Below are 25,472 nucleotides of genomic sequence, written 5' to 3' on the forward strand. Positions count from 1 at the left end.
TTCTTTTTTTTTTTTTATTTATTTTTTCCCCAAAGCCCCAGTAGATAGTTGTATGTCATAGTTGCACATCCTTCTGGTTGCTGTATGTGGGATGCGGCCTCAGCATGGCCGGAGAAGCGGTGCGTCAGTGCGCGCCCGGGATCCGAACCCGGGCTGCCAGTAGCGGAGCCCGCGCACTTAACCGCTAAGCCACGGGGCCGGCCCATATAGAAGGGTTCTTGAGTAAAGCATTAACCAGACAGCTTTGCGTGGTGATGAGAGGAGGAGAGGAATAGGCTTTTCAAGTTGAGTGCATCTGCAAATGCAGACCGGTAAAGAGCACGCCACTCAGGAAGAACATTGGGTAGTATGGTGGGCTGGAAGAACATTGGGTAGTATGGTGGGCTGAGGGCTGTTTTTTTATATAGCTCATCTGTCTCCCATGCTTTACTGTGAGCTGTTTAGTATATAATTATATGTCCTCATACTTCTTTGAATACCTAGTATTAACACAGTGCCTGGCAGTGTTGGCATTCACTATTTTGGTATGCTTCTGTTTACCCCTCTGTAAAATATGAATAATAAGTATAGTGTATGTCCGAACATGAGTTAATATTTGGAAGGGACTTGGAAAGCCCTATTTTGAAGGTTAGGTATAAGAAATTTAATATTCTATTTTCTTCTGTTCCTTTTTTTATCATAGGATTTTTCTCTAGATTCTTATTATGCCCATGTAAAAGTGTAAGCAGCAATTCTTTTGTAGTTAACACTTTGGTTTGATTGACTAAAGCTGTCTTTCCTCTGAAATTAAGAAAAGGGGTCCTTGGGGGGAAACATGGCTCCTCCTTATGTTTTTTTTGATGCAGAGCAAAATTTGAACTCCTTCAGAGATGTGAACTTAATGTTCACATCGAACACATCCATCATTCAAGCAGCATCACCCAATATAGTCCAATATCAGTATGGCCCTTTGGAAATGGGTGGCTGTGGAGAATTATTATTTTTTGTGTGTGTGAGGAAGATTAGCCCTGAGCTAACATCCGATGCCAATCCTCCTCTTTTTTGCTGAGGAAGATTGGCCCTGGGCTAACATCCGTGCCCATCTTCCTCTACTTTGTATGGGATGCCGCCACAGCATGGCCTGACAAGTGGTGGGTCGATGTGCAGCCGGGATCCAAACCTGTGAACCCTGGGCCGCTGAAGCGGAGCACGCCCACTTAACCACTGCGCCACCGGGCAGGCCTGGCTGTGGAGAATTAAGATGCCTCTAAGCAGGGATTGCATCTTTACAAAGAAGGCTAATCTTATAGCCCAGAAAGGCATGTATTTGTGTGCTTTTGTTCTTTTTTTTAGTGATGGGATTTTTTCATTAAAAAATTAAGATTTAAATGTGTATTTAGGTGCCACTTTGGATTACATTCAACTACAAAGAGTTTCAGAATGGAGGGTAGAGGAGCTATGTTTTTGTTACAATTTAATTGACTGTTAAATCATTCACCTCTGTTCCAGCAGTATCTAGAATAAATTACTCCTGGTAATAATATAAGAAGAAAATGACTTTCTTTAATTGTAATTCATTCAGTGTTAGCTAAATCTGTCACCAGCCTCTCACTTAAAGCCCAAAACTTATTTTTTATGACATGAAAAGGACTATAATTATAAGTGATTTTAGGTAATCAATAAATTTCACTAAGGACTTTATTTTCAACAGTCACTTAGTATGTCTTCCTATTTGTTCAATTGTTAAAAATCAGCTTGGACATACTTTTAAATTTAATCTAAATGATTAATTTAATCTAATTTTAATAAGTAAATAATTTTTCTTAAAAAATTTTTGTTAAGAATTGTGTTGAGGCAGTAATATCTTTCATTTCTCAATATGGAATTGCTGTTTTTAACTCAATACAATCCTTTTCATTGAAGACCTTCCTTTTGAACGACAATTTGCTGTCATTAAACAGTCCGCATTCAAGCTTAGTTTTCTCTGAGTCTGTTACTTGACCTATTAAATTGTGAAAACATCAGCCTCAAGGAGTAATTACTATTAAATTAGACCACTTAAGGTGAAGTACTTTACAAATAAATAATAAATAACATAATTTCTGGTAATGTAGTAATTTTAAAATCCCGGTAAAACAAAAAGATTTATAGTCCATTGTTCTCAGTTGTGGGGAAAGAGCACTGGCATTGGAGTTGAAAGACCTATGTTTGTATTGGTTGCATCACCTTGAACAAATACATTCATTATTTGAGACTCAGTTCCTTTTCCTTAAAAAAAAATTTAGCGGGCCAGCCCAGTGGCACAGTGGTTGGGTTCGCGCGCTCTGCTGCGGTGGCCCCGGTGGTTTGAGGGTTCGGATCCAGGCATGGACCTATGTCCGTCTCATCAAGCCATGCTCTGGCAGCATCCCGTACACAAAAAAAAGAATAGAGGAAGATGGGCACAGATGTTAGCTCGGAGCTAATCTTCCTCACAAAGAAAAAAAAAAATTAGCATGCTTATTGTGAGGCATAAATAATACACAAATATAAAAATACCTCAAATAGTAGGCAAAGTACTATTGCATAAATGTTATATCACAGTGGTATTTTATTAATAGTGAATGTCTTTTGTTCTTGTTCTTCTCATGATCAGCTTGTAGCAGAGCATTTTCCTGAGATAACAGAAGTTAATTTAGAAGGTTTGTGAAGGGGACTATAAATCTTTCAAAAGGGGCCAGCCCAGTGGCGTAGTGGTTAAGTTTGGGCAGTGGTTAACTTTGCGCACTCTGCTTTGACGGCCCAGGGTTTGCAGGTTCAGATCCCCAGAGACAGACCTACACACTGCTCATCAAGCCATGCTGTGGTGGTGCCCCACATACAAAATAGAGGAAGGTCAGGCACAGATGTTAGCTCAGCAACAATCTTCCTCAAGCAAAAAGAGGAAGATTGGCAACAGACGTTAGCTCAGGGCCAATCTTACTCACAAAAAAAAAAAAAAATCTTTCAGAGAAATACTTTCAAAAGTATTTCTCTCCTGTTGTTTTATATACTCATTTTATTAGGAATGCTTGTCAACTATAAATAGTTTTCCATCTTTGAGCTTAAGTCATGATGAGAAGTGGATTATAAACAAGTGATTTCATAAACTCTCCAGAAAAGGATCGAAAAGTGAAAGCTGAAATAACTGCTTTATAAGAAGTGACTATGTGAAGATAAGTCTTAGAGGAACTGGTCTTTTCTCTTTCTATTTGTTAGATGCCATAAAGCAAGAGCTCAAAGAGTAATTAGACTATCAAGCCTAATTATTGTTTTCTGTAAGTACATTAGGTCCTTAAAGTATCTGAAACCGGTTAATATCCTTCCTCAGTGAGATTTTTAGACAAAATATGAATTAGAGGTTTTTGTTTTGTTTTTCCAACATTTTATTATAAAAAAGTACACACGCAGACAAGTTGAAAGAATTATACAGTAAACACCCAAGTACATACTTCTCTTGGATTCACAATGAACATTTGGTGTATTGGCTTTATCACATATCTACTCATTTATTCATCCCTGGATTAGAACTGTTTAAGCAGGAAAAATTTTTTGTTTTATATGTCTTATATATAGCAATCTTAAGAAATAAAAAAAGGTTCAATGCGTTACAAACTATAATTGTCTGAATTTTACATTAAAGAAAAATATGCCATATTCATAATATAAGCACATGAATAGAAAGATGAACACCAAATTTGGGAGAGTAGTTACATGTATAGGAGGGAGGAGGGGAAAGACTTATAGAGAAGTTCACAGAGGACTTCAACTGTAAAGTCGTATTTGTTACAATCTGAAGAGTAAAACGTTAGAAGGTAATAGTGCTGTCCATTATCTGTTCTTTGCTGTATGTTTGAAATATTACACAACTAAAAATTAAAAGAAGGATTTGCTACTTAGTTTTCTTTTCCCCTGGCAAAGTATTTTTCAATTTGCTTAAGTCTGTTGTCCAGTTGGCTATCCAGCTGAGGTGGAGAATAGAATCTGACAACACTGTATCTGTTCTCAGTTAGTTGAGGTACTAGCCGAAGAATGATACAAAGTGCCCCCTTTCTTCTAAGGATTGAAGGGTAAAGCTTTTGCATACTTCTTGGTTTTGCCTAACCCAGAGAGGAAAACAAACATCTTGTATTGGACTTAAATTTGAAGATATTTGACATGGTTGTTGAAAAGTGTATAATTGTGTAAGTATTTGATTTTGCTTATCCATCTGATTTCAGAGAAGAAAGACGTGGAAAGTGAAATATGGCCAGGGAAGCTGATACATGAAAGCTTGGAGAGATAATGATGCTGCTCAGCCAGGGCCTGGAAACTTGACCAGTCTAAACAAACTGCATAGTACTAAATTGCTTGTGAAAGGGCTGAATCAATCCTGCTGCGATTTGAACTTTTGGCTCCTGAAAGTCTAGGGCAGGCTTGAAAATAAAAATAAAGCCCTTACCTACTAGGTTGTGTTCCAGGTCCTCTACTGGATTCTCTGTGTGAAGGAGGCAACTATCCGAAGAGCAAGAGGCGGGAGGAGAAAGATGAGGCCGTGAAAAGGAGTCTTAGGGGCTTCTCCCTACACCGGATGTGAAGAAGTGAGCTCCCGGGGAGAGAGAACCTCCATCATTAATGTATTGATTCCGTCAAGCCTTAAGAAAAGTGTAGTGGGGTATGGTATAAAGGATCAGCCAACCAACCAGAATATATTTAATGCTTATGACTTGCCTAGCAGTGTGGTAGGCTCTATGAAGTCCGCAAAAGAGAGTTACTGTGTTTGATTTGCTCTAGCAGAGAGATAAGTTATGTGGCATAAAATAGAGAATAAGACCTTGCATAACAATATAGATTTTAAATGCCAAAGGAGTTAGAAAAGTGTCATAGCATACTATAAACCAGGAATTGATCACAGTACTTAATCAGAAGACCTAAATTCAAATCCTAGCTCTGACACTTGCTATGTAAACTTGGGCAGGTCCCTTAATTTCTGAGCCTCAGTTTCCTCATCTACAAAATGAAGCTGATAATCCCAGCTAGCCCTGCTTACCTATACACAGGATTATAATGAGAATCAAATGAGGATGGATGTGAAAACACTATAGAGTTTCTAATTATTGAAAGAGCCGAGAATTGAACCAGGCCTTGAAATATATGTTATGCATGGATAACTTGAAAGGCTGGATAAACGTGGTCTCAGAGAGGGAACAACTTGAACAGAAAGGAGATTGAGACTCAGATATAGGAGGACAAGATAGAATACCACCTAATTATAGCAAAGATTTGTTTTGGAAGAATGGGTAAAAAATAACTGTGTTGGAGATGGAATTGGGTTGAGGGTGATATGCCATAATGACTGGATTATGTTAGGATTTAAATTAAGGAGGATCTGAGGGCTAGAAAGAAGAGTTTGGGCTTGATCTGAAAGGGAATAGGGAACTACTTGGAGATTTTGAGTAGGGAATTATTATAAAAGTGTTTAACTCTTATTCATTTTGATAATCAGTATCTAACAAACTGCCTGGCATACAGGTATTCAGGATTAGTCCAAATGAGTTCAGTTAATCTGTCAACAATATGTAGGATGAATTGGACACATCTGAGCCTGGAGTCTAGGCTTCTTATCACCTAGATATTAGTCTGGTTCATCTTTTTCTTTAACTGTACCAAGGAATGATAGTACCTGCCCAGCTAGTAGGTTTATTTCAAACATCAAATAAGATGATAATGCCATCATTATCCACAAATACATTAAATGCCTCCTTCATGTAGGATGCTGTGTAAAAAAACTAGGGAAACAAAATCTAGAGAATAAGGGCTTTGAAAAATGTCTTTTGATGAATATTAGTTTGAAATGCAGAGTTCTAAGGGATCTGGTAGCAAGAAGATGGTATACAGCAGCCAAAAGATCATCTTACTGCTATATTTAGTACTGGATTAGGTCCCTATTATTGTCAGGACCTGCTAGCATAGCTAGGATCAAGTGGAGAAGAAAACACTAGGTGCAGTAAGGTAGATATTTAAGGAGTTCTTTCTGCTGGCAATAGACCTTTTCAGACTTAACCTGTTCTGTAGTGAATCTCCATCATCATGGAGATAGTGTAGAGTACTGGTTAAGGAAACAGGTTCTGGAGCCAGGATAACTGGCTGGGTTTGAAATACTACTATAGAACCTTAGGCAAATTATTTAACATCTCTGAGCCTCATAAAGATAGTAATAGAATCATAGGTTGTTTGTGAGAGTAAGTGATATATTGTATGTAAAAATCTTAATAGAGGATCTGGTACACGGTGAATATCAGCTCAGTAAATGTTAGTTATTGTTATTATTTTCCAGACTTTCTCAGTTCCTCTAGCCTCCATTTTTTATTACTCCCAAATTCACTCACTTGCCATTTCTCTCTGTCTCACCCCATTCCAAGACACTCAAAGCCACATTTAGCTCATTCACCTATAATATGTTCAACAGTATTAGCATCAAACAAGATCTAAAAATATCTTCTGAATTAACAATTATATTATCTTCAAAGTAGTTTGTGTCACATATTTTGTTATAGTCTAATTCTTTGAAATCAATAATCCATAATATAATTCTTCATAATATTTTTCTTTGTAACATAGTATGTTTTTCTAGTTTCTCTCAGTAAGCATGTTTTATTTTTCTAACATATATATATATATTTTTAGTTTTTAATGTAGTATGTAAAAGATGGGGTATAGAAGAGAATCTTGGGCCCTGAGTTAATTTAATAGATCACAGCGTAGGAGGAGACACCAAGATTCCATGGGAAAATTAAAAACTAAACCTTTTATGAGGGCAATTTGATAATATCTATCAATTCCTAAGATGTTTAAAATATTTTAACTGCCAATTACACCTCTAGGTATCGACCCAACAAATATATTCACATGTATACACAAAGACTGTATGAAAGTATGTCCATAGTGATATTGTTTATAATGGTAAAGATTGGAAACAACTTAAATGACCATCAGCAGAGGACTGTTTATTAAATTATATGTAATTGTAAAATAGAATACTATGCACTCCTTTAAAAGAATGAGGTAAATCTATATAAACGTGGAAAAATGTCCAAGATATAGTGATAAGTGGGGCAGGAAGAAGCGGAACAATATGTATAATATAATTCTATGCTTGTGTGCAGGTGTGTTTCTAAGGCCAGCTACAATATATTAATGTTTGCATATGCAAGGAAAGTTTCTGGAAATATTAACAATCACCCCTGAGAGTAGGATGATGGGGATGAGAAGAGTGACTTTTATTTTGCCTTTCTGAATACTGGAAAAAAAAAGTTTTACTCATTTAGCATGTGTTACTTTTATTATTTTTTAAAAACTAGTTTAAAAAATAAGATGTTTAAAGAGTTGCAGTGGGGATTAAATGGTTAAATGTTTTGTAAGGTGTGTTGGATGTGAAAAGTCATCTGTAAATGCCTATTATTTTTACTAAACAGTAAGAGTGTGGGGCTTTTGTAACCTGAAGAAAGCAGCATTTCAGCATCTCTTCCTACTGGAGCATGTGGTGGTTAAGACCAAGGGGGATAAATGCCTTAGAGATTGCCTCTCATGGAGTTGATATGCGTATCTTTTCAGTATTCCCCATTGCTCTTCTGTGGGAAGTTCCCTGGAAAGGACTGTAAAGGCTCAGTGACATTATTCGATCCAGTGTTTAAAACTATTGTCAGGGCCGGCCCCGTGGCTTAGCGGTTAAGTGCGCGCGCTGCGCTGCTGGCGGCCCGGGTTTGGATCCCCAGCGCGCACCGACGCACCGCTTCTCCCGCCATGCTGAGGCCGCGTCCCACGTACAACAACTAGAAGGATGTGCATCTATGATATACAACTATCTACTGGGGCTTTGGGGGAAAAAATAAATAAATAAAATTGAAAAAAAAAAAACTATTGTCAGATATTCTTTTAAATAAAACTGTTAGCCACATGGTGATTGCAAAACATGATTGCTTTTAAGAGCCTTTGTTTACAGAGTTTGGTTTATTGTATTGTTTGAAGAGTGCCCTTGACTAAGTGTAGTGAGAGACTTTTGGTGCTGTCTGGGCAACAAGTTTGAAAATTAGGCGTATTATCTTGAGAGTTTTATCCTACCGTTTTACAGATTAACAGGAGACAGAATGTTGTGCTACTCCAGGTAACAGGCTTTTTGTTTTGTAACCGTTTAAAATGTTGGTTTTCTCCCTTTTGACACTCAGGGAATTAATTTACTATTTATTTCTCTAGAACAGAGAAACACCCTTAGAGAAAACATAAAAATACAAATAGGTCTTCTGATTGGTATAATCATTTTTTCTTATAACTAGGTATTTAAAAAATAAAGTTATATAATTTTATACTATTATTTCGAAGCTTAAAAAATACAAAAATCCAGTGAACACTGCAGATCTCACATTACTACAGATGCAATATTGAGTTAATGTAATTAATTACTTAACAAACAATGATAGTAAAGACTTCCTGGATGAAATGGTGGTACATAGGGGAAGTTTGTATGTATTTTAATTTTCATTCATTCATCAACTTCTCACCCCAAATACAAACAAATACAACTAGCTTCCTGTTATTGGAAGCTGATTGGGCAATTTATGGATGATAATAATAATGAAAATTTCGTGCTGTCTTGTTCATAAAGCACTTTTGTCTATGTATCTTAACAAAACTGTGAGGTAAACATTACCATCTCCACTTTAAGATTAAAGAAACTAGGACTGGGACGGATTAAGGTTTGTCCATGGACGAAGTAACTAGAATCTAGAACTTCTGATATTAGACTCATTGCCATTTTAATGTTGCCCCTTTTAGCTATTTTTCAGATTGGCGGAAAGGAGCATAGAGGTTTATTTCTAATCAACATCTTCATTTTCTCAGTGAATAAACAGTGGACTTTACCTTAAGGTTACCAGACAGACTTCAGAGTCTCCCTGCCCCCTCAACACACATGCACGTGCGTGCACACACACACTCACAGACACACACACAGCTTTTTTAATGATCTGAAGAAAAGCACATCTGTCTTTTCCCTATTAAGAGTTTTTATGTCAGAGGAACAGTCAAAAGATAAGATACATGGAGGAGTTATAAAAGCAAAAAATTTTTTAAATAAAAAAATGTATTACAGTCATGCACTCTGATCTAAGATTCTTCATTGGAGACTCCAGCTCTCTGATTTTATTCCTGAAGGGCAGTCTCCTCAACCTTTCTCTTAGCTCTCTTAAGCTTACAGAGCCATTAAGTCCAAAGAGCAGTTTTTGTGCCAGGCACTCTTTTAAATACTTTATATGTATTAACTTAATTAATCCTCACAATAACTTCATAAATTAGGTACTAATACTGAGCCACAGATTAAGTAACTATCTGAAGTTCACAGCTAATGGTGGCACTAGGATTCAAACCTAGCCTATTAATTCCAAGGCTAGGATTTTTAACTGCTGGGTTCTACTGCTTTGAACTAGATGACTGTTTATCTTAAGTTGATTAAATGCATTTTTCAGGATCTCCAGATTGGATGAAATTCCCTTCCTAAGATTCCTGACTCTCACAAAAACAGATCTTGGAACATTTCCTTAGGGTTTTATTATCCCATTTTACAGATGAAGTTAAGTGACTTGCCCAGAATCTTAGTTTATTAAGTGGTCTTGTTAGAACTAGAACTTAGGTCCTCTGCTTTTGGCACTATAAACCAGCACTGTCACTTTTTAACTCAGTAGCTACCGTCAGTTCAGGTGATCCACCCATGTTGAAATTTTGTTACAGCAGCAAAAGCATGTCCACGTCCTTCACTCACATTTCAGTACACCTTTGTGACTGTCCTGGAATACAGTTAGGTCAGCCCATAAGTCTCTGGTGTTACAGTGTTCATACCTTATGGAGGGACACATGGAGACATAGTAATGGAAGTACCTTATGGATGTGGATACAAGAGATAGCTATTACTTAAAATTTTTTTTTTTTTTTTTTTTTTTTTTTGCTGAGGACACTTCGCCCTGAGCGAACATCTGTTGCCAATCTTCCTCTATTTGCTTGAGGAAGAGTCGCCCTGAGCTAACATCTGTGCCAATCTTCCTTTGTTTTGTATGTGGGTCACTGCAATAGCATGGCCACCGACAAGTCGTATAGATCTGTGCCTGGGAACCGAACCTGGGCCACCAAAGCAGAGTGCACCGAAGTTAACCACTAGGCTATGGGGCGCTTTTAACATGTAATTCTATTAAAAATTTAATTACGTCGTAACTAATGCTGTCAAGAGCCAAATTAACATTTTAGAATATTCATATTTCTGAGCTTTGAGATGGTCAGCAAATGACATGACAAAATTAATTTCAAATCTTCTAACTCAAAGAAGAGTCGAGTGTGAAGAAATGCAGCAATTTTTCTTCAGGGCCTTTGTGCAGATTTTTTTTAGAGAAAGCCCCTTCTGACTTCATGTGGAGTAGAAAACTAGCTTAGTTTATTTCATGCTGCTCAATCTAATTTGGAATCATTTTTTAATTCCTAGATGCTTGGGTACAGAGAGCTTGCTTCCCAGAGGCTTGTTTCCTGACAGTGGAGAGTAAAGGATTAAATTGAGCTGAAACTAAATTGATTGACATTTTGACACTCTGCAATTGTGAAAAGAAAAGGAATTTGTTCAACTTTTTAAAACAGACAGCAGCAGAAAGAACTATTTTCTTAAAAGTACCCCAGTTTGCAAAGATAATTTAGTCTTTTTCTTAAAAAACCAAGAGGCATGTTCTAGCACTTTCCCAATTTCCTATATTATAGTTCAAAGCAAGAATTTAACTTGGAAAAGCTTTTGAAAAGGCCTGGATGGGGATGTTAAAATAGTCTGTTTTGCTGAACAGGCACTGACAGAGGTCTTTTGAGGGGAAACAAAGGACTATGCACTTCTGGGGTATCACTATAGGAACCTATTTATAAAAGACAAGTATACATATTTATGAAATCTTTATCTCTAGCATTTTTAAATGCTAGAGACATTGTGTGAATTGAGTAAGATAGATTTCCTGCTGACTTCTTTTTCAGACAGATACAGATGATTACCATGCCATCATCTTTCCTAAACGGCATCATTTAGTGTTGACTTCAATAAAATCCCATCTCTGCTGTGTCATGAAAGGAACTGGACTCACCTTAATAGTGCTATTCTAAATAGCCTGCTGCCTTTTTTTGATCATTGCAGAAGGCTGTAATAAATTATAGCCTGGAAGAAATTGCAAACTGGCAAGTTTGCCAGATATTTAAAGCAATTTATTTTGGGGTGTATCAGCAGATTTTTTCTTACACTGCCATTTGGGTGCCTGCTGACACAGCCTGAATAAATCTTTCAAACATTTTTCCTTCCTAGAGATGGATGAAGATGATGATGAACTGGGCTCCAAGATCCAGACCTTTCATTAACTTTTCACTTACCAACTGGTTCCTTCTTATTACCAGATCGATAGGAAACTTAAGATACCTATTTCCAGCATGAATTTGCAATATTTCAAGTCGCTCAGTACCTTGGCAACAACTTTAAGGTTTATTGAAGGATCAACGAACAAAAGAGTGATTCTGGTTTTAGGCATAGAATTTATAGTTTAGATTGATTATTGTTTCACTATTAATATTTTGAAAATTGCCAAACTAATCAATAGGAAAACAGATCTGAAAATTTGTATAAAACAAAGATGTTTCTTCTCAATTCTCACATACGTTGAGTCTTAAAGTGACTTCTTCCTAATTTTAGTCTCTTTTCTCTTATAATTGGATGGTGAAATTGTTTTTAAAAATTAATGTCTTGGGCCGGCCCCGTGGCTTAGCGGTTAAGTGCGCGCGCTCCGCTGCTGGCAGCCTGGGTTCAGATCCCCGGTGCGCACCAACGCACCTTCTCCGGCCATGCTGAGGCCGCGTCCCACGTACAGCAACTGGAAGGATGTGCAGCTATGACATACGACTATCTACTGGGGCTTTGGGGGGAAAAATAAATAAATAAAATCTTAAAAAAAAAAATTAATGTCTTGCTCTGGAATTCCTAAGGCAGCTTTATTGATATACATTTTAGTCAAGTAATTTTTTTTGTGTGAGGAAGATCAGCCCTGAGCTAACATCTATTGCCAATCCTCCTCCTTTTTTTTCCCCCCAAAGCCCCAGTAAATAGTTGTATGTCATGGTTGCACATCCTTCTAGTTGCTGTATGTGGGACGTCACCTCAGCATGGCCAGAGAAGCCGTGGGGCAGGTGCACACCCAGGATCCCAACCTGGCCGCCAGTAGCTGAGCGCGGGCGCTTAACCGCTAAGTGACGGGGCCGGCCCCTAGTCAAGTATTTTGAAAAGCTAAAAATACAGATGCTTGAAAATATTTGTTCTGATGAGACTGGAAGGGCAAGAGATATGGCAGCTATCTTTTATTGAGTGCCTGCACTGGGCCAGCCCCTTTTGTAAGCCACTACATTGCGTGCAGGAGAGAAAAGAGATTCTCATTTTACAAAGAGCTGGTTCCTGGTCAGGTGAGAGGCACTGCTCAGTGAGTTGTTAGGAACATGATAAAGGCATCAGGGAATAGGGTTTGGTGGGAAAAGCCCTAGATCAGGACTCATAAAACCGGGGTTCTTATCTAAGTGACATTACTTACAAAGGAGGTCATCTGGCTAGACCCTGAATGTTTTCACATCTGTAAAGTGAGGGTATAATCTTTAGCCTCTCTTCCTCTTTAGATCATTTGGCACAATAGTTCTCAACCATGGCTGCACACTGGAATCACCCGGGAGTTTTGAAAAATACTGACGTCTAGATCCCAACTTAAGGAGATTCGGATTTGATTGGTCTAAGGTACAGCCCGGCCCTGAAATTTTTAAAATGTCCACAGGTGATTCATATGTGCAGCTAAGGCTATGAATCCTTAGTTTGGAGGATGGTTAGGAATGCCCTTTATAAATTTATTTATAAAGGTTAGCAGATGTTATCAACAAAGTAGATAGGTTTTTGTCTCATCATAACTTCAACTATTTGCTTTAAGAAAAATCCAGCTAATCTCTTAATTTCCCCAGGCCGTAGCACATAGGAAGCGGTTGATAAATATTTGTTGCATTTGTGAATGTTCGGCCTCTTAAAGTTTTAAGATCACTTGAAAAATGGGGTTTGTTTAAGGTTCAATGTATAGAACTGGTTAAGAGGCAGGAACTTGCTGGTGAAACATTCCCAAGAAATGCGAGCCTTGCTTGCTCACTCCCGGCTCGCTTCACTCCTTCACCCAAGCCGCGACGTATAGGGGCCGACCCTTGCGCCCCAGGCCGGGACGCACGCAGCGGGATCCGGTGGGTGCCGCGAGGTCGGGGGCGGGGCGCCGGCCGGCCCGGCCCGCCCCGCCGCGGCGCCCCGCCCCGGACGCGGGTTGGGGCTGGCTGCTGGCGGCGGCCGGCCGCCGGGACTCCACAGCCGAGCCCCAGGGCTGCGGCGGCTCCCTCCGCGCGACCCGGCGGTCCCAGTTTGGCCGCCGGGAACCGGCTCTGCCCGCACTTCGGCCCTGCGGAGCCTAACGGGAGCGCCTGGTGCCCGAGCCGGCAGGGGCCAAGATGCGGAGTTGTGTGCCTTGAGCCGACCCTATGACCCTGAGCACGTTGGCCCGCGAGAGGAAGGCGCCCCTCGCCTGCACCTGCAGCCTCGGTAGCCCCGACATGATCCCCTACTTCTCCGCCAACGCGGTCATCTCGCAGAACGCCATCAACCAGCTGTGAGTGCGCCGCGCGCCCTCCCGCCCTCCGCGAACGCTCGGAAAGTTTGCTTTTCAGCAGACGCTTTTCGCAGCATCCTGGGGAGCCAGCAAGCGAGGGCGAAAGGGGGGATAGTGAGGTGGAGGTGTGGGGTAATTGTTGGGAGCAGAAAGTGTCCCCGGGGGGTGGGCGGACAGAAGAATCTTTTGCGAGGATTTCTGGTAAACTGTGAGGGAATCTGAAAGTGGAGTCGTCCCGGGGAGGTTGTCTGTGGTGACCGAGTGACAGCTGAGCTGTATGGCACTCGGGAGACTGGGGGTGAAGGGCGGTCTGTAGCCTCTGAACCGCCAGCCGGAAACGCTAGGACTCACTTGGGGGTCCTGCTGGTGATCAAGCTCTCCTGTTTATTGTTTTGGTTTTTTGTTTCAAATAAGTTTGCGTGTGATCATAGGTTTCTGTTACAAGCCGTTCACACAAAGAAAGGCAGTCCATTCTTCTCTCCCGCTGGTTGTAGTCTGGAATTATTTCAGAAAACTGGACTTCGGTAGCTGAGTTGTTTTTCTTTTTGTCTCCCTCTGTAGTACTGCGTGCTCACATGACAAGCCTGCATGCACACCTTCATTCACTAAAGTGCAAGATTCAAGCACATCTTTAAATCGTCACTGTTTTTGAAGTCTCTAGAGTTGTCGTCCTTCCCTTCCACTGTGGTTGAGCTATTTCTGAGAACTGTGTGCTGAAGCTTGTGGTTAATCTCACCTCGCAGTTATAAAGTGCAAGTAGAGGAACTCCATCTAGTCAAGTTGCATCCTTGCACTAGTGGAATGGTTTAGGGTTACTTTAGATAGCAGCAGTTTTGTCTTCTTAGTGTATTAGTGCTCCAGGGTGGCTTCAGGAGAGTCACCTACTGAGGTTTTCCCAGACTCCCAGCACTTAAGCAGCTGTGTCTCCCTCCCAGGTCAGCCTGAAGAATTTTTTTCGTTGAATGTCTAACAACAGAAACTTTCCATTATCCCTTACTAAAGGTCCCAAAAATAGCATGTAAAGTGATATATAGATAATCTTACATCTAATTTACTCTTTCAGTTAATGGTTTGCTCTCCTACCAAATCAAATTAAACTCATTTGAGTTTCAGCGTTTTTTCCTTTGAGTTGATTTATGGTGGAGCGCCTATAAAAAGCCCCCAAAAAAGTGATTTTATTGCTCTGTACTGTAAATTCTACAGAATTAAATCAACTGCTTACTTGTGTTTTCCCTTTAAAAAAAAAAAGACAAATGGGGTGAAAGAGAAGGAAAAGAGTGAATAATCTGAAACTGGATAATCAATCTCAAAATAATAATGTTAACAATACTTTAAGAATAAAAAAAGGCAGTGGAAGCAATCCACATGTCTATCAATGGATGAATGGATAAACAAAATGTGGTATGTAATACAGCTCAATATTACTCAGCCTTAAGAAGGAAGGAAATTCTGACAAATGCTACAACGTGGATAAATTTTGAAGACATTATTCTAAGTGAAATAAGCCAGTGAGAAAGGACATATACTGTATGATTCCACTTTTATGAGGTACCTAGAGTAGTCTGGTTGCCCTGGGTCAGGGCAGGGCAAGTGGGAAGTTTGAGTTTAATAAGTAAAGTTTCATTTGAGGAAGAAGAAAAATTCTGGGGGTGGTTGGTGGTGATGGTTGCACAACAATGTGAATGTATTTAATGCCACTGAACTATACACTTAAAAATGGTTAAAATGGCAAATTTTACATATATTTAACTATAATTTTAAAAAAGATTAACAAAATTTAAAAGGCAGAGCTTCTAAGCTTTTGAGGGCAAAAGGAGTTTTGACTTTTGCTTCCTAGTGTAATCAAATAAGTCCAGATTTCTTTTCCTACTAATTAGTGTCTTTGGGTAAGTCATTTGACTTCAGTTTTTTAAACTGTAAAATGAAGATACGGTGATTCCTACCCCAGAGGACAGTAAGAGATCATATGTGCAGTAACACTTTGCACGCTATAAATCCCTACGCAAAAAATGAGTTACTTGAGGGGCAGGCCCGTGGCGCAAGCAGTTAAGTGCGCGGCAGCCGCAGAGGGTTCGCCACTTCGGATCCCGGTGTATACCGTCGCACCGCTTGTCAGGCCATGCTGTGGCAGGCGTCCCATATAAAGTGGAGGAAGATGGGCATGGATGTTAGCCCAGGGCCAGTCTTCCTCAGCAAAAAAAAAAGAGGAGGATTGGCAGATGTTAGCACAGGGCTGATCTTCCTCGCAAAAAAAATGAATAAAAAAATAAAAAATGAGTTAATTGAAATAAAACAATAACTAATAGCTGCCATTTATTGACCGCTTATCACTGTACTAAGAGTTTAAAGTATATTATCTCATTTAACCATCACAGCAACCTTATGAACTAATTTGTTCTATTTAGGGATCTTGAAGCTGAGGCTTACGGAAGTTAAGTAATTGCCCAAGGCCGTATAGCTAGTAAATGACAAAACTGTGCTTAGAATCCAGATCTGTTTCCTAGGCCAGTGCTCTTAACCACTATAAAAATGATGTTCTGCCTTAGTAGTTGCAAGGTCACTTTTGAGACTTACAATATTAGGAATTATCTTTAACTGCTGACATCTTCAACTTAGTAGTGAAAAACATTTGCTATACTAAGAATCTTGCTGCTAAGGTAGACAGTCTGTTAAAGAATTTGCAGAATATTTCTCTTCCATTTTTGTCTCTTTTACCTTTTTTTTCCTTAAAAGAGACTTGCTAATATTCATTTCTTCTAAAGTATATTTGTTAGTATTGCTTTAGCCATCATGTTTACATAGCATTTATAGTGTTGCCCAGTTCATCATCGTTTAAAAATCTTTAAGGATCCTTCGGAATAAAACCCCAAATTTTGTTAAATATAAGCATTTTTGGCACCTAATGCGTTAAGTTCTTAATTTGGGGTTCATGGTCACCTAGAGTTCTGTGAATTGGCCTCAGAAGGTCCATGAACTCATTGAAATCATATGAAAATGTTGGGTAGATAAATATATTTTTTAAATCAGATTTTCAAAGTAATGTGATCTCATAAAAGGTAAAGAATCTCCTTCCTAAAGAGAAGTATTGTTTCTAAGGCCTGGTACTGTAAAATTCGACTAGTGTGAACATTTCCTTGTGGTGCCAAATATGTAAATAGCAATGACTAGTGGGAGCAACGAAAAGATTAAGATTTAGGGTTCTAAGTGAAGACTCACTCAAAAAAATTTAAGTGTATGTTTGGAGGAGGAGGCACCTTGACATGTGATTCTCTTGTCACTGCTGAGGATCCGTTCATAAGACCTTTTTCCCTTTTCTCATATGCTGCCTCAGATTTGCTGTGGGTTTAGAAACCAAGTAACAAATCCTATGAGAACTGTGTCAGAGTAAAAAGGCCACAGGGAGATCCTCGGGGCTCTCCTGTGGAGAAAGTTCATGACTTTTAGAGTATGGCCTTTGGACACCTATTTTGGTGATTTCACAGGCTCTTTCTAATTTCTTGATTTTTTAACTGTGTTATATATAGGTGAAATTAGAGAATAGCTGGGGTATTACCGTATTTTGTTGGGAATTATATCATCATTATTAGGTTGAAGTGTCCCCTTGCCATTGTATAAAACTCACCAGATATGGTGATATTTTGGATGTATCGATGAAGAACATTAAGAAGTGATTGAATTCACTACCAAAACAAAGAATAGTTACTGTCATAAGTGTTAATCCTACTGAAAAAAATATGTGAGCAACCCAGAGCATCATCTGATCAAACTTCAAGAGTCTTCGATCAGACTTATGAAATGATCTTGAAAAGTTCCATATCCCTTAAGGGTGTTTTTTATTAAAAAACATGCTTTTTAATAAAACAAAAATCTGAACTTCTGAAAAATATGGTAGCCTATATTATTTTTAGAGAGCCAGCATTCAGTCCCTGAGAAGTGGAAAGCAAGGGGCCAAGCCTTTTCTAGTGTTATTGTTATATGCCAAACAAATAGCTTATCAAGAAATAGGTTGGGGGCCGGCCCTGTGGCTTGGTGGTTAAGTGCGCGCGCTGCGATGCTGGTGGCCCGGGTTCGGATCCCGGGTGCGCATCGAGGCACCACCTCTCCGTTCATCCTGAGGCCGAGTCCCACATACAGCAACTAGAAGGATGTGCAGCTACGACACACAACTATCCACTGGGGCTTTGGGGGGAAAAATAAAATAAATAAAATCTTTAAAAAAAAAAAAAAAAAAAAAAAAAAGAAATAGGTTGGGGCCTGCCAGTGGTGTAGTGGTCGAGTTCAGCTCGCTCTGCTTCAGCGGCCCAGGGTTTGCGAGGTCGGATCCTGGGCGCAGACCTATGCACCACTCATCAAGCCATGCTGTGGCAGCATCCCACATACTAAATAGAAGAAGATGGGCACAGATGTTAGCTCAGGGCTAATCTTGCTCAGCAAAAAGAAGATTGGCAGTGGATGTTAGCTCAGTGCCGATCTTCCAAACAAAAAAGAAAAGAAAAGAAAGTGTGTCCTAGAAAGTTCAGGGAAGGATCAGGAATTATTAGATAACATGCTGACAAAGGCCACCGTTAAAACAGTGTTCCCAGCCGGCCCCACGGCTTAGCGGTTAAGTGCGCATGCTCCGCTACTGGTGGCCCGGGGTTTGCATCCCAGGTGCGCACCTATACACCGCTTGTTCGGCCATGCTGAGGCAGCGTCCCACATACAGCAACTAAGAAGGATGTGCAACTGTGGCATACAACTATCTACTGGGGCTTTGGGGAGAAAAAGGGAAAAAAAAGGAGGAGGATTGGCAATAGATGTTAGCTCAGGGCTGATCTTCCTCACAAAAGAAAAGAGAGAGAGAGAGAAAAAACAGTGTTCCCATTATGAAAACCCCTGATGAAAAGTCTTGGAACTTAGGTGCTTGAGAATGGCTCGATTTGTTAATGAGGTTGCCTTGAGCTTTTTAGCCTTGACCTAAACTACCTGCGTTTATTTACTTGGTTTCATATGTGAGTTTGACTTCCTAGTTTCACATCAGTGCTTTAGAAAGCTTAAGCTCAGCGACAAAGGAACATACCGAGATGATGATCCAAAATGTACCTTTTTGTGAAATTGAAAGGTGGAAACAGTTTTTTGTGTGTGTTAATTAGTAATGATAATAGTACTCTTTAATTTTTGCTCTGTAGTTATCCAAGTGATTTCACATGTGCTCCTCTCTGAACTTAAGCTTGCATCAGAATCACCTAGATGGCTGATTAAAACACAGATTGCTCCCCACACCCCCAGAGTTTCTGCTTCTGTAGGTCTGGGGTGAGGCTAGAGAATTTGCATTTCTAACACGTTCTTAGATGATGCTGATGATGCTGGTCCAGGGACCACACTTTGGGGACCACTAAAAGTGTTCTTCTGAGGCAGATTGGGCAAGTCGTCATCCACATTTTGTAGAGTCATATACTAAAAAACTCAAAATGGTGAAGTGATTTGCACAGGGGTACATGATTTGTTATTGGTAGAACTGAAACTGGAACCAGCATTTCCTGTCTCGGAATCTAGAGCTCTTACAATGCTGCACTCAAAGTCCTGATACATATATCTTTATATATATACACACAGGAACATTTCTTTAGATAAATTTCTAGCAGTGGAATTTCCAGGTCTAATGATATGTATGTGTTAAAAATTTGAAACATACTGCCAAATTGGCTTCTAAAAATGCTTTGCTATTTTGCTCTTACCAGCTGTAAGTAAGAGTATATCTTTCCCTATATCTTCACCAACCCTGGTAAAATTAATAATGACGTTAAATAGCAGTTGATTTTTTACTGTGTGCCAAGTGTTTTTTGAGCACTATGCATATTATCATTCTCTTTTCTCGGCAACCTTTTTTTTTTTTAAAGATTTTGTTTATTTATTTATTTTCCCCCCAGAGCCCCAGTAGGTAGTTGTATGTCATAGCTGCACATCCTTCTAGCTGCTGCATGTGGGACGCAGCCCCAGCACGGCGGGAGAAGCAGTGTATCGGTGCGCGCCCGGGATCCCGGGATCTGGGCCCAGGCTGCCAGCAGCGGAGCGCGCGCACTTAACAGCTAAGCCACGGGGCCGGCCCTCTTGGCAACCTTTTAAATTAGGTATTATCCTCAATTATAGATGAGAGGCACAGAGATGTTGAGTAACTTGTCTAAGATTATACAGCCAGGATGCAAACACTGGCAGTCTGACTCCATGGCCTCTGCTCTTAAACACTTCTCTGTTTGCAGTTCCCATGTTACTATAGAGATTTAGCATCCTTTTATATTTTTATTGGTTTTTCTCATTTTTCATCTGTGATTTGCATGTTTGTACTTCTGACCATTTTTCTGTTGGTATTTGTTTTTTTCTTTTTGATGTACTCTGTATATTCTGAATATGTGGCGAAAGTACTTTCTGCCAGCCTATTGCTTGTCTTTTAACTGCATCTTGTATAAAAGTTTTAAATTTTTATTAGTAGAAAAATTGGTCAGTATTTTCTCTTCTGATTTCAGTTTTGTATCTTGCTTTAAAAACTCTTCCCACCTGCCCCCCAAGATTATCAAAGTATTTTTTCATATTTTTTCTAATATATCTATACTTTTAAAATATTTCACTCTTTAAAACTTCTGGAATTTCTTTGTTTACAGTGTGAGGTGGGGATCTAACTTGACCTTTTTTCCAAATGGATATCAATTATTCCTTATTTATTTAGTCCATTCTCACTTCACTGATTTGAAATGCTACGTGTATTATATATTAAATTCTGATACTTGGGGTCTACTTCTGTACTGTTAAGTCTTGTTGATGTATTTTTCTGTTCATATACCAATACCACACTGTTTTACTTAATATAGATTTAGTGGACATTTTGACATCTTGTATGGCAAGGCCTACCTCAGTGTTCTTCATGTTTTGTGTTTTTTTAATATCTTAGCTATTCTTGCTTATTTTATTTTCCAGATAAGTCTTAGAATCACTTTGTCAATTTCCACTTTTAAAAATCCTGTTGGGATTTTGATTCAAATTTTACTGAATTAGTTTTGGAGAGAATTAACAAAATTTACAAAATGAGCCTTCCCAGTGAGGAATGTGGTATGTTTATCTGTTTATTCACTATTTTTAAAATGTCCTTCATTTAAATTTTACACTTTTCCTCATATAGTAGTTACACATTTCTTATTAGGTGAATTATGGGTATTTCATGAAGTTTTTGTTGCTCTTGTGAATGAGTTCTTCTTTCCCGTGATGTTTTCTAATTAGTCACTGTAGATGTGTAGTAGAACTATTGCTTTTTATATTTGCTTTTATATCAGACCTTTATGTCTGCTTTTTACAGCAGACCATCTTGCTGAACTCTTTGTCCTAATATCTAACAGATTTTTAGTTGATTTTCTTGACTTTTCTGGATCATTATATAATGATGATAGATCATTATATCATCTGTAAACAAGTTTTGTCTCTGAGTGTTTAAACTCTCATTGCTTTGGCTAGGTCTTTAATGTAATTTTAAATAGTAGCAATGCTAGTGGTCTTATCTTGTTCTCCATTGTAAAAGGAATGCTTCTTGTGTTTTGTAAGTAGGTGTATTGTGTGCTATAGGTTCTGGTATAGATTGTTTATCAAGTTGAGGGCATTTCCTACCATTCCTAATTTGCAAATGTTTTTAAATTAGATATAGTTATTGAATTTTATTGAATGCTTTTTGGACATCTATTGGAATAATATTTTCCCCCCTTTCCTGGTAATGCAGTGACATATTGAGTTGCTGAAGTTGAATCATCCTTTCACGCTGTTTGCATTATTTGTTAACATGTTGCTGGATTTGGTTTACTAATATTTTACTTAAGATTTTTGCATTCAAATATTTGTTGAATCTTTGGTGGTATCTTTGTCCAGCTTGTGTATGATTTATAGAATGGTTTAGATGTAGCTCTGGAAACAGTTCTTTAGCAGAAATTATCTGTATTTTAAAAGCCTGGAACCAAGAAGTGCTACTTCAAGTGTTATAATTTCATGAAATTTTTTTGCCTTCCAAATTTTTTAATTTCCTTATTCTCATTGAATAAGTGTCATTATCATCCATGATACTTTTTAAATCTAGAGCTTGTCCTCTACAGAAATGGGCAAACATATTTAGAATGATTGATTATCCAGTGATTGAAATCAGGGATTCATTTATGATTTAAGGGCTTTTTTTCTCTTTGGTAGGTAAAAGGACTAATATTAATATTTAAAAGAGGCATGAGATGTCTCTCTGATTTTAAATTAATACTGTTTTTGTGGTTATTTCTGATCCTCGAATAGAGAATATAGCCTTAAAAAGTGGAATATTTTTTAAAGAGTGATCAAATAAGTTTACATCTAGTGAATCTTTTGGGTGTTATGGCCTTCAAATATGAAGGAGAAAAGTTAATGATATGTTATCAGAGTGGAAGGTGCATTTGTGTTTTCATTAGTGGTGATAACTTTTTGTGCCTTTATCCACACTTGTGCTTGTGTGAAGTCAGTAGTCATTGGCTTGGAACAGAGGGGAAGAAACTACTGTCAACTTTGGCCTTATTGGAACCATGCTTAACCAAGTTGACTGAAGAGTCCATCTGCACAGTGAACATGAACAGGAATGGTGAGGTTGTGATGCGCTCAAATCAAGATTTCTTTTTGATAAATCTAGAGTGGATTTTTTTTTTTTTCTCTAAATTACTGTTGTTTGGCTTGTGTGCTCACCTCTAATCACTCCTGAAACTGGGTAGTTTCTTTAGACTTACACTGAGAAAGCACTGCTCAAAGCCAAGTAAACAAGGATATTGTCATTCTCTGTTTCCAAGAGCTGTTGGACCTTGGAGTAATAGAGGGGTTCAAACTCATACAGATTATGTTGCTCACATCTCTTTTTGGGTCTCTCCAGTAAATGTGAGTCTTCTTAATTACCATATGTTAAACTGCCTTGAAGCTAAAGAACAGTGGTATAGATGCTATCACATAATGTTTCTGAATTTCTAAGGTGAAAGCAGAAAAATAAGTATCCTAACTACTTTCAGATAAGGTTAGAGTTAGCTTTGCATTGTTGAATGATGCAGGATGTTGCTGCCACTAACATAATTAGGTTTACTTGAAGAAATGTGCTAAGAACATCAAGGCCTTTTTAGGTATTCCTGTGATTTGGAAAGGATGTAGCAAATGATTTTTAAATAGATTGCTAGTGTTGCACACCAAAGGGCAAATTTGTGCACACTTTGTTTTTTTGCAGGTTGTGCAAATTGAGCAACTCTTGTTTTCTCCGTTAATCTGTTTTTAGAGAGGTGTCACCCTTCTTTTAGTAAGCTGAGGGATGTGGCATTAGTTGTGTCTCTTAAAGCAACAGAATCCAGAGGCTTGAATTACTTTCAAATATCTGCCTCATTTCAGGGGACTGGAGATCAAATGAGATGATTAATAAGAAAGGACAATAAAAATTTCAAATATGATCGTTACTTTTATTATCTGTACTTAACGTTTATTGATCAAGATTTGTATGGATATTCATTATCCATAACAGAACATTTCAAGCTTTGAGAATTCTAATTTTGGACTTTGTATTTCTTGTCTTCTATGGTGTCAACATGCTTAAAAACTTATGTCACACACAGCTCTGTTTGCAACCCAAGGAACACTTGAAGCAACCTTCAACACCTCAGCAAAAAGCTGATCAGGTTTATGAGCTCAGCGTCTTGTCTGTGCATCTTATCCCTGCTGTTCTCTGAATTTTATGTAATAAAAGCCAGTTGATCTCTGTGAGGGATAAGTTGAATGAGAGTGTTTCTCATTTTTCCTCACAGATTTTAAGTAAGTGTCACTTACAACAGAGAGCTCTTGAGAGAGATGCCGTTTCTTTGGGACTCTCCTCTGTCCCAAATTCCTTTAAATTACTATGTTTCTCCTAAAGTTAATACACCAAATTCTCAGTAACACTAAAAAATTTTCCTATTATATCATCTTTATTTTTGTGGGGAGCTTTAATTTGAGAAGTTGGGGCACCTATGAGGGGTTGTGAATTCTCAATGTAAATTTCTTCTCCTAAGAGATGAATAAAATAGATTCAAACAATGTGTGAAACTGAACTTCTTTGACATCCCTTTGACCAGATTTGGTATAGATCATTCTATCAGCCCCACTTCTGTGATGCTCATCTCTCTCCAGTAAAAAATCTCACACTCAATTCTTAAAGTATCCCTTTCCTTAAATATTCTCTTTAAAAACTCTTAAAATTAAGGTCTCTTGGGTCACATATTCAGAATCTTACTTGCCATTTGTTCTTGTGGCTAATAGTAATGGTCTGGTATTGGAATGAAGCAGACCTGAGTTCTAATCAACCTTGAACATATTATTTAACCACCATAAACCTTAGTTTCCTCATCAATAAAATGGAGCTTTTGATTCCTATGAGGATTAAATATAATATTTGTGAAGTACTGCTAATAGTAAGCACTTAGCAAATGGTAGCTGATATTTTTGCTCTTCTGACATGAGCCAAGGTGTAGGAGAAAGAATTAGAATATAAAGTAGTATGCCAGGCTGATGGTCATTTGCATCATTGTCATAATTGCACCTATTCTGGGTAAAGAGTAGGAGATACAAAGAAAATACAAGACCCAGTTCCTGTAGTCAGGATGCTCAGTCTGTTGAGGATATAAAGCAGGTCAATAAAAGGATAAATAAGGAACACAATTTAGTATATGCTAAGTGCCAGATAAATGGTGCAGTTGCTTTAGGTATTCAGAGGACAGAAAGGTATTGTAAATGAGCCAATTAGTGAAGGCTTTGTGGAAGTAGGATTTGAACTGGAACTCTGACCTTTATTTTTGGCCCTTTTAAATGTCTTGGTTTGTGTAAACAGAGGTAAAGGGTACTTGAGTGGTGAGAGAAAAGGAAAACTAATGTGGCAGATATTATGACCATATTACAAGTAGTTTTCAATGAATGACTGCTGTTAATCATTTGTGTGAAGAAGGAGAATCCCGAAAGGCTTTTGTACAAACCGATGATGTTCTTTAGGAAATTTCTATGAGCATATTTTAGAATATTATATGGGCAGAATTTTAATTGAGTTTTTATCGAGTACCCTCTGAGCACACAGCACAGTAACCAGCGTTTGCAGACTTTACATAGATTATTTAGGAAGCCTGCCAATTTTACAAAGCTGTTGTTATTGAATCAATACCAGTGGCTGGGAGCACAGTGTGAAATCCCCACAGGCAGCATAAGAACAGAAATCATTAAACTATCTGCTAGTGGCTTTATGGTTAAAAAAAAAAAAAAAAAAAGAAACAAAGCGCATTCAGGTAATCCAAAGCAAAACCTCTTTCCCTGCTTCCTCCAGGTGCTTAGCTCTAGATATTATTACATCAGCATCATGTGGTAGGCAGGGTGGTTCCCATGGCACAGAGGGCTTGTAATATTTACAATAAAGTGAGCTATAAGGGGAGAGGGTGCTGATTGCTATTTTTCCTTGTTTTTATTGGCTTGTCTACCAGTTTAATGGCCTAGTTGCCAATTAAATGGCTTATCTTATTTAGCGTTGTATAAGCAATGTACAGCTCTTTAGCTTCTAAGTCAGATACACATGGAAACCATCCTAGTGGACATAGGGATCTTTTATACACATTGTAAGCCTACAATTATATTTCAATTAATAAAGATCGAGAACTGTATAAACGCCATGTTACACTAACCCAAATAATAGTTTAATGATATTGGTTCAAAGACGAGTTGCTGCAACTACTAAAAATT

The 25,472-nt window shown here is 38.4% G+C and overlaps 1 protein-coding gene across 4 annotated transcripts in view; it reads left to right on the forward strand.

Annotated features, from left to right (window-relative positions):
- SSH2 (slingshot protein phosphatase 2) overlaps nt 1-25,472 on the forward strand; it is a 251,644-nt gene that overhangs the window by 133,688 nt on the left and 92,484 nt on the right. For 2 of the 4 annotated variants that reach the window (XM_014789731.2, XM_087440693.1), the window contains exon 1: nt 13,421-13,715. The exons of the other annotated variants lie outside the window; for them this stretch is intronic. In XM_014789731.2, coding sequence (XP_014645217.1) covers nt 13,588-13,715 — 128 coding nt within the window. In that variant the 5' untranslated portion in view covers nt 13,421-13,587. Of the gene's footprint in view, nt 1-13,420; nt 13,716-25,472 lie in introns of those variants that run through there. 4 annotated transcript variants of the gene reach the window in all.

The sequence above is a fragment of the Ceratotherium simum genome, chromosome 16, assembly GCF_057802395.1.
Source record: "Ceratotherium simum simum isolate JZ-2026a chromosome 16, ASM5780239v1, whole genome shotgun sequence".
NCBI lineage: Eukaryota > Metazoa > Chordata > Mammalia > Perissodactyla > Rhinocerotidae > Ceratotherium > Ceratotherium simum.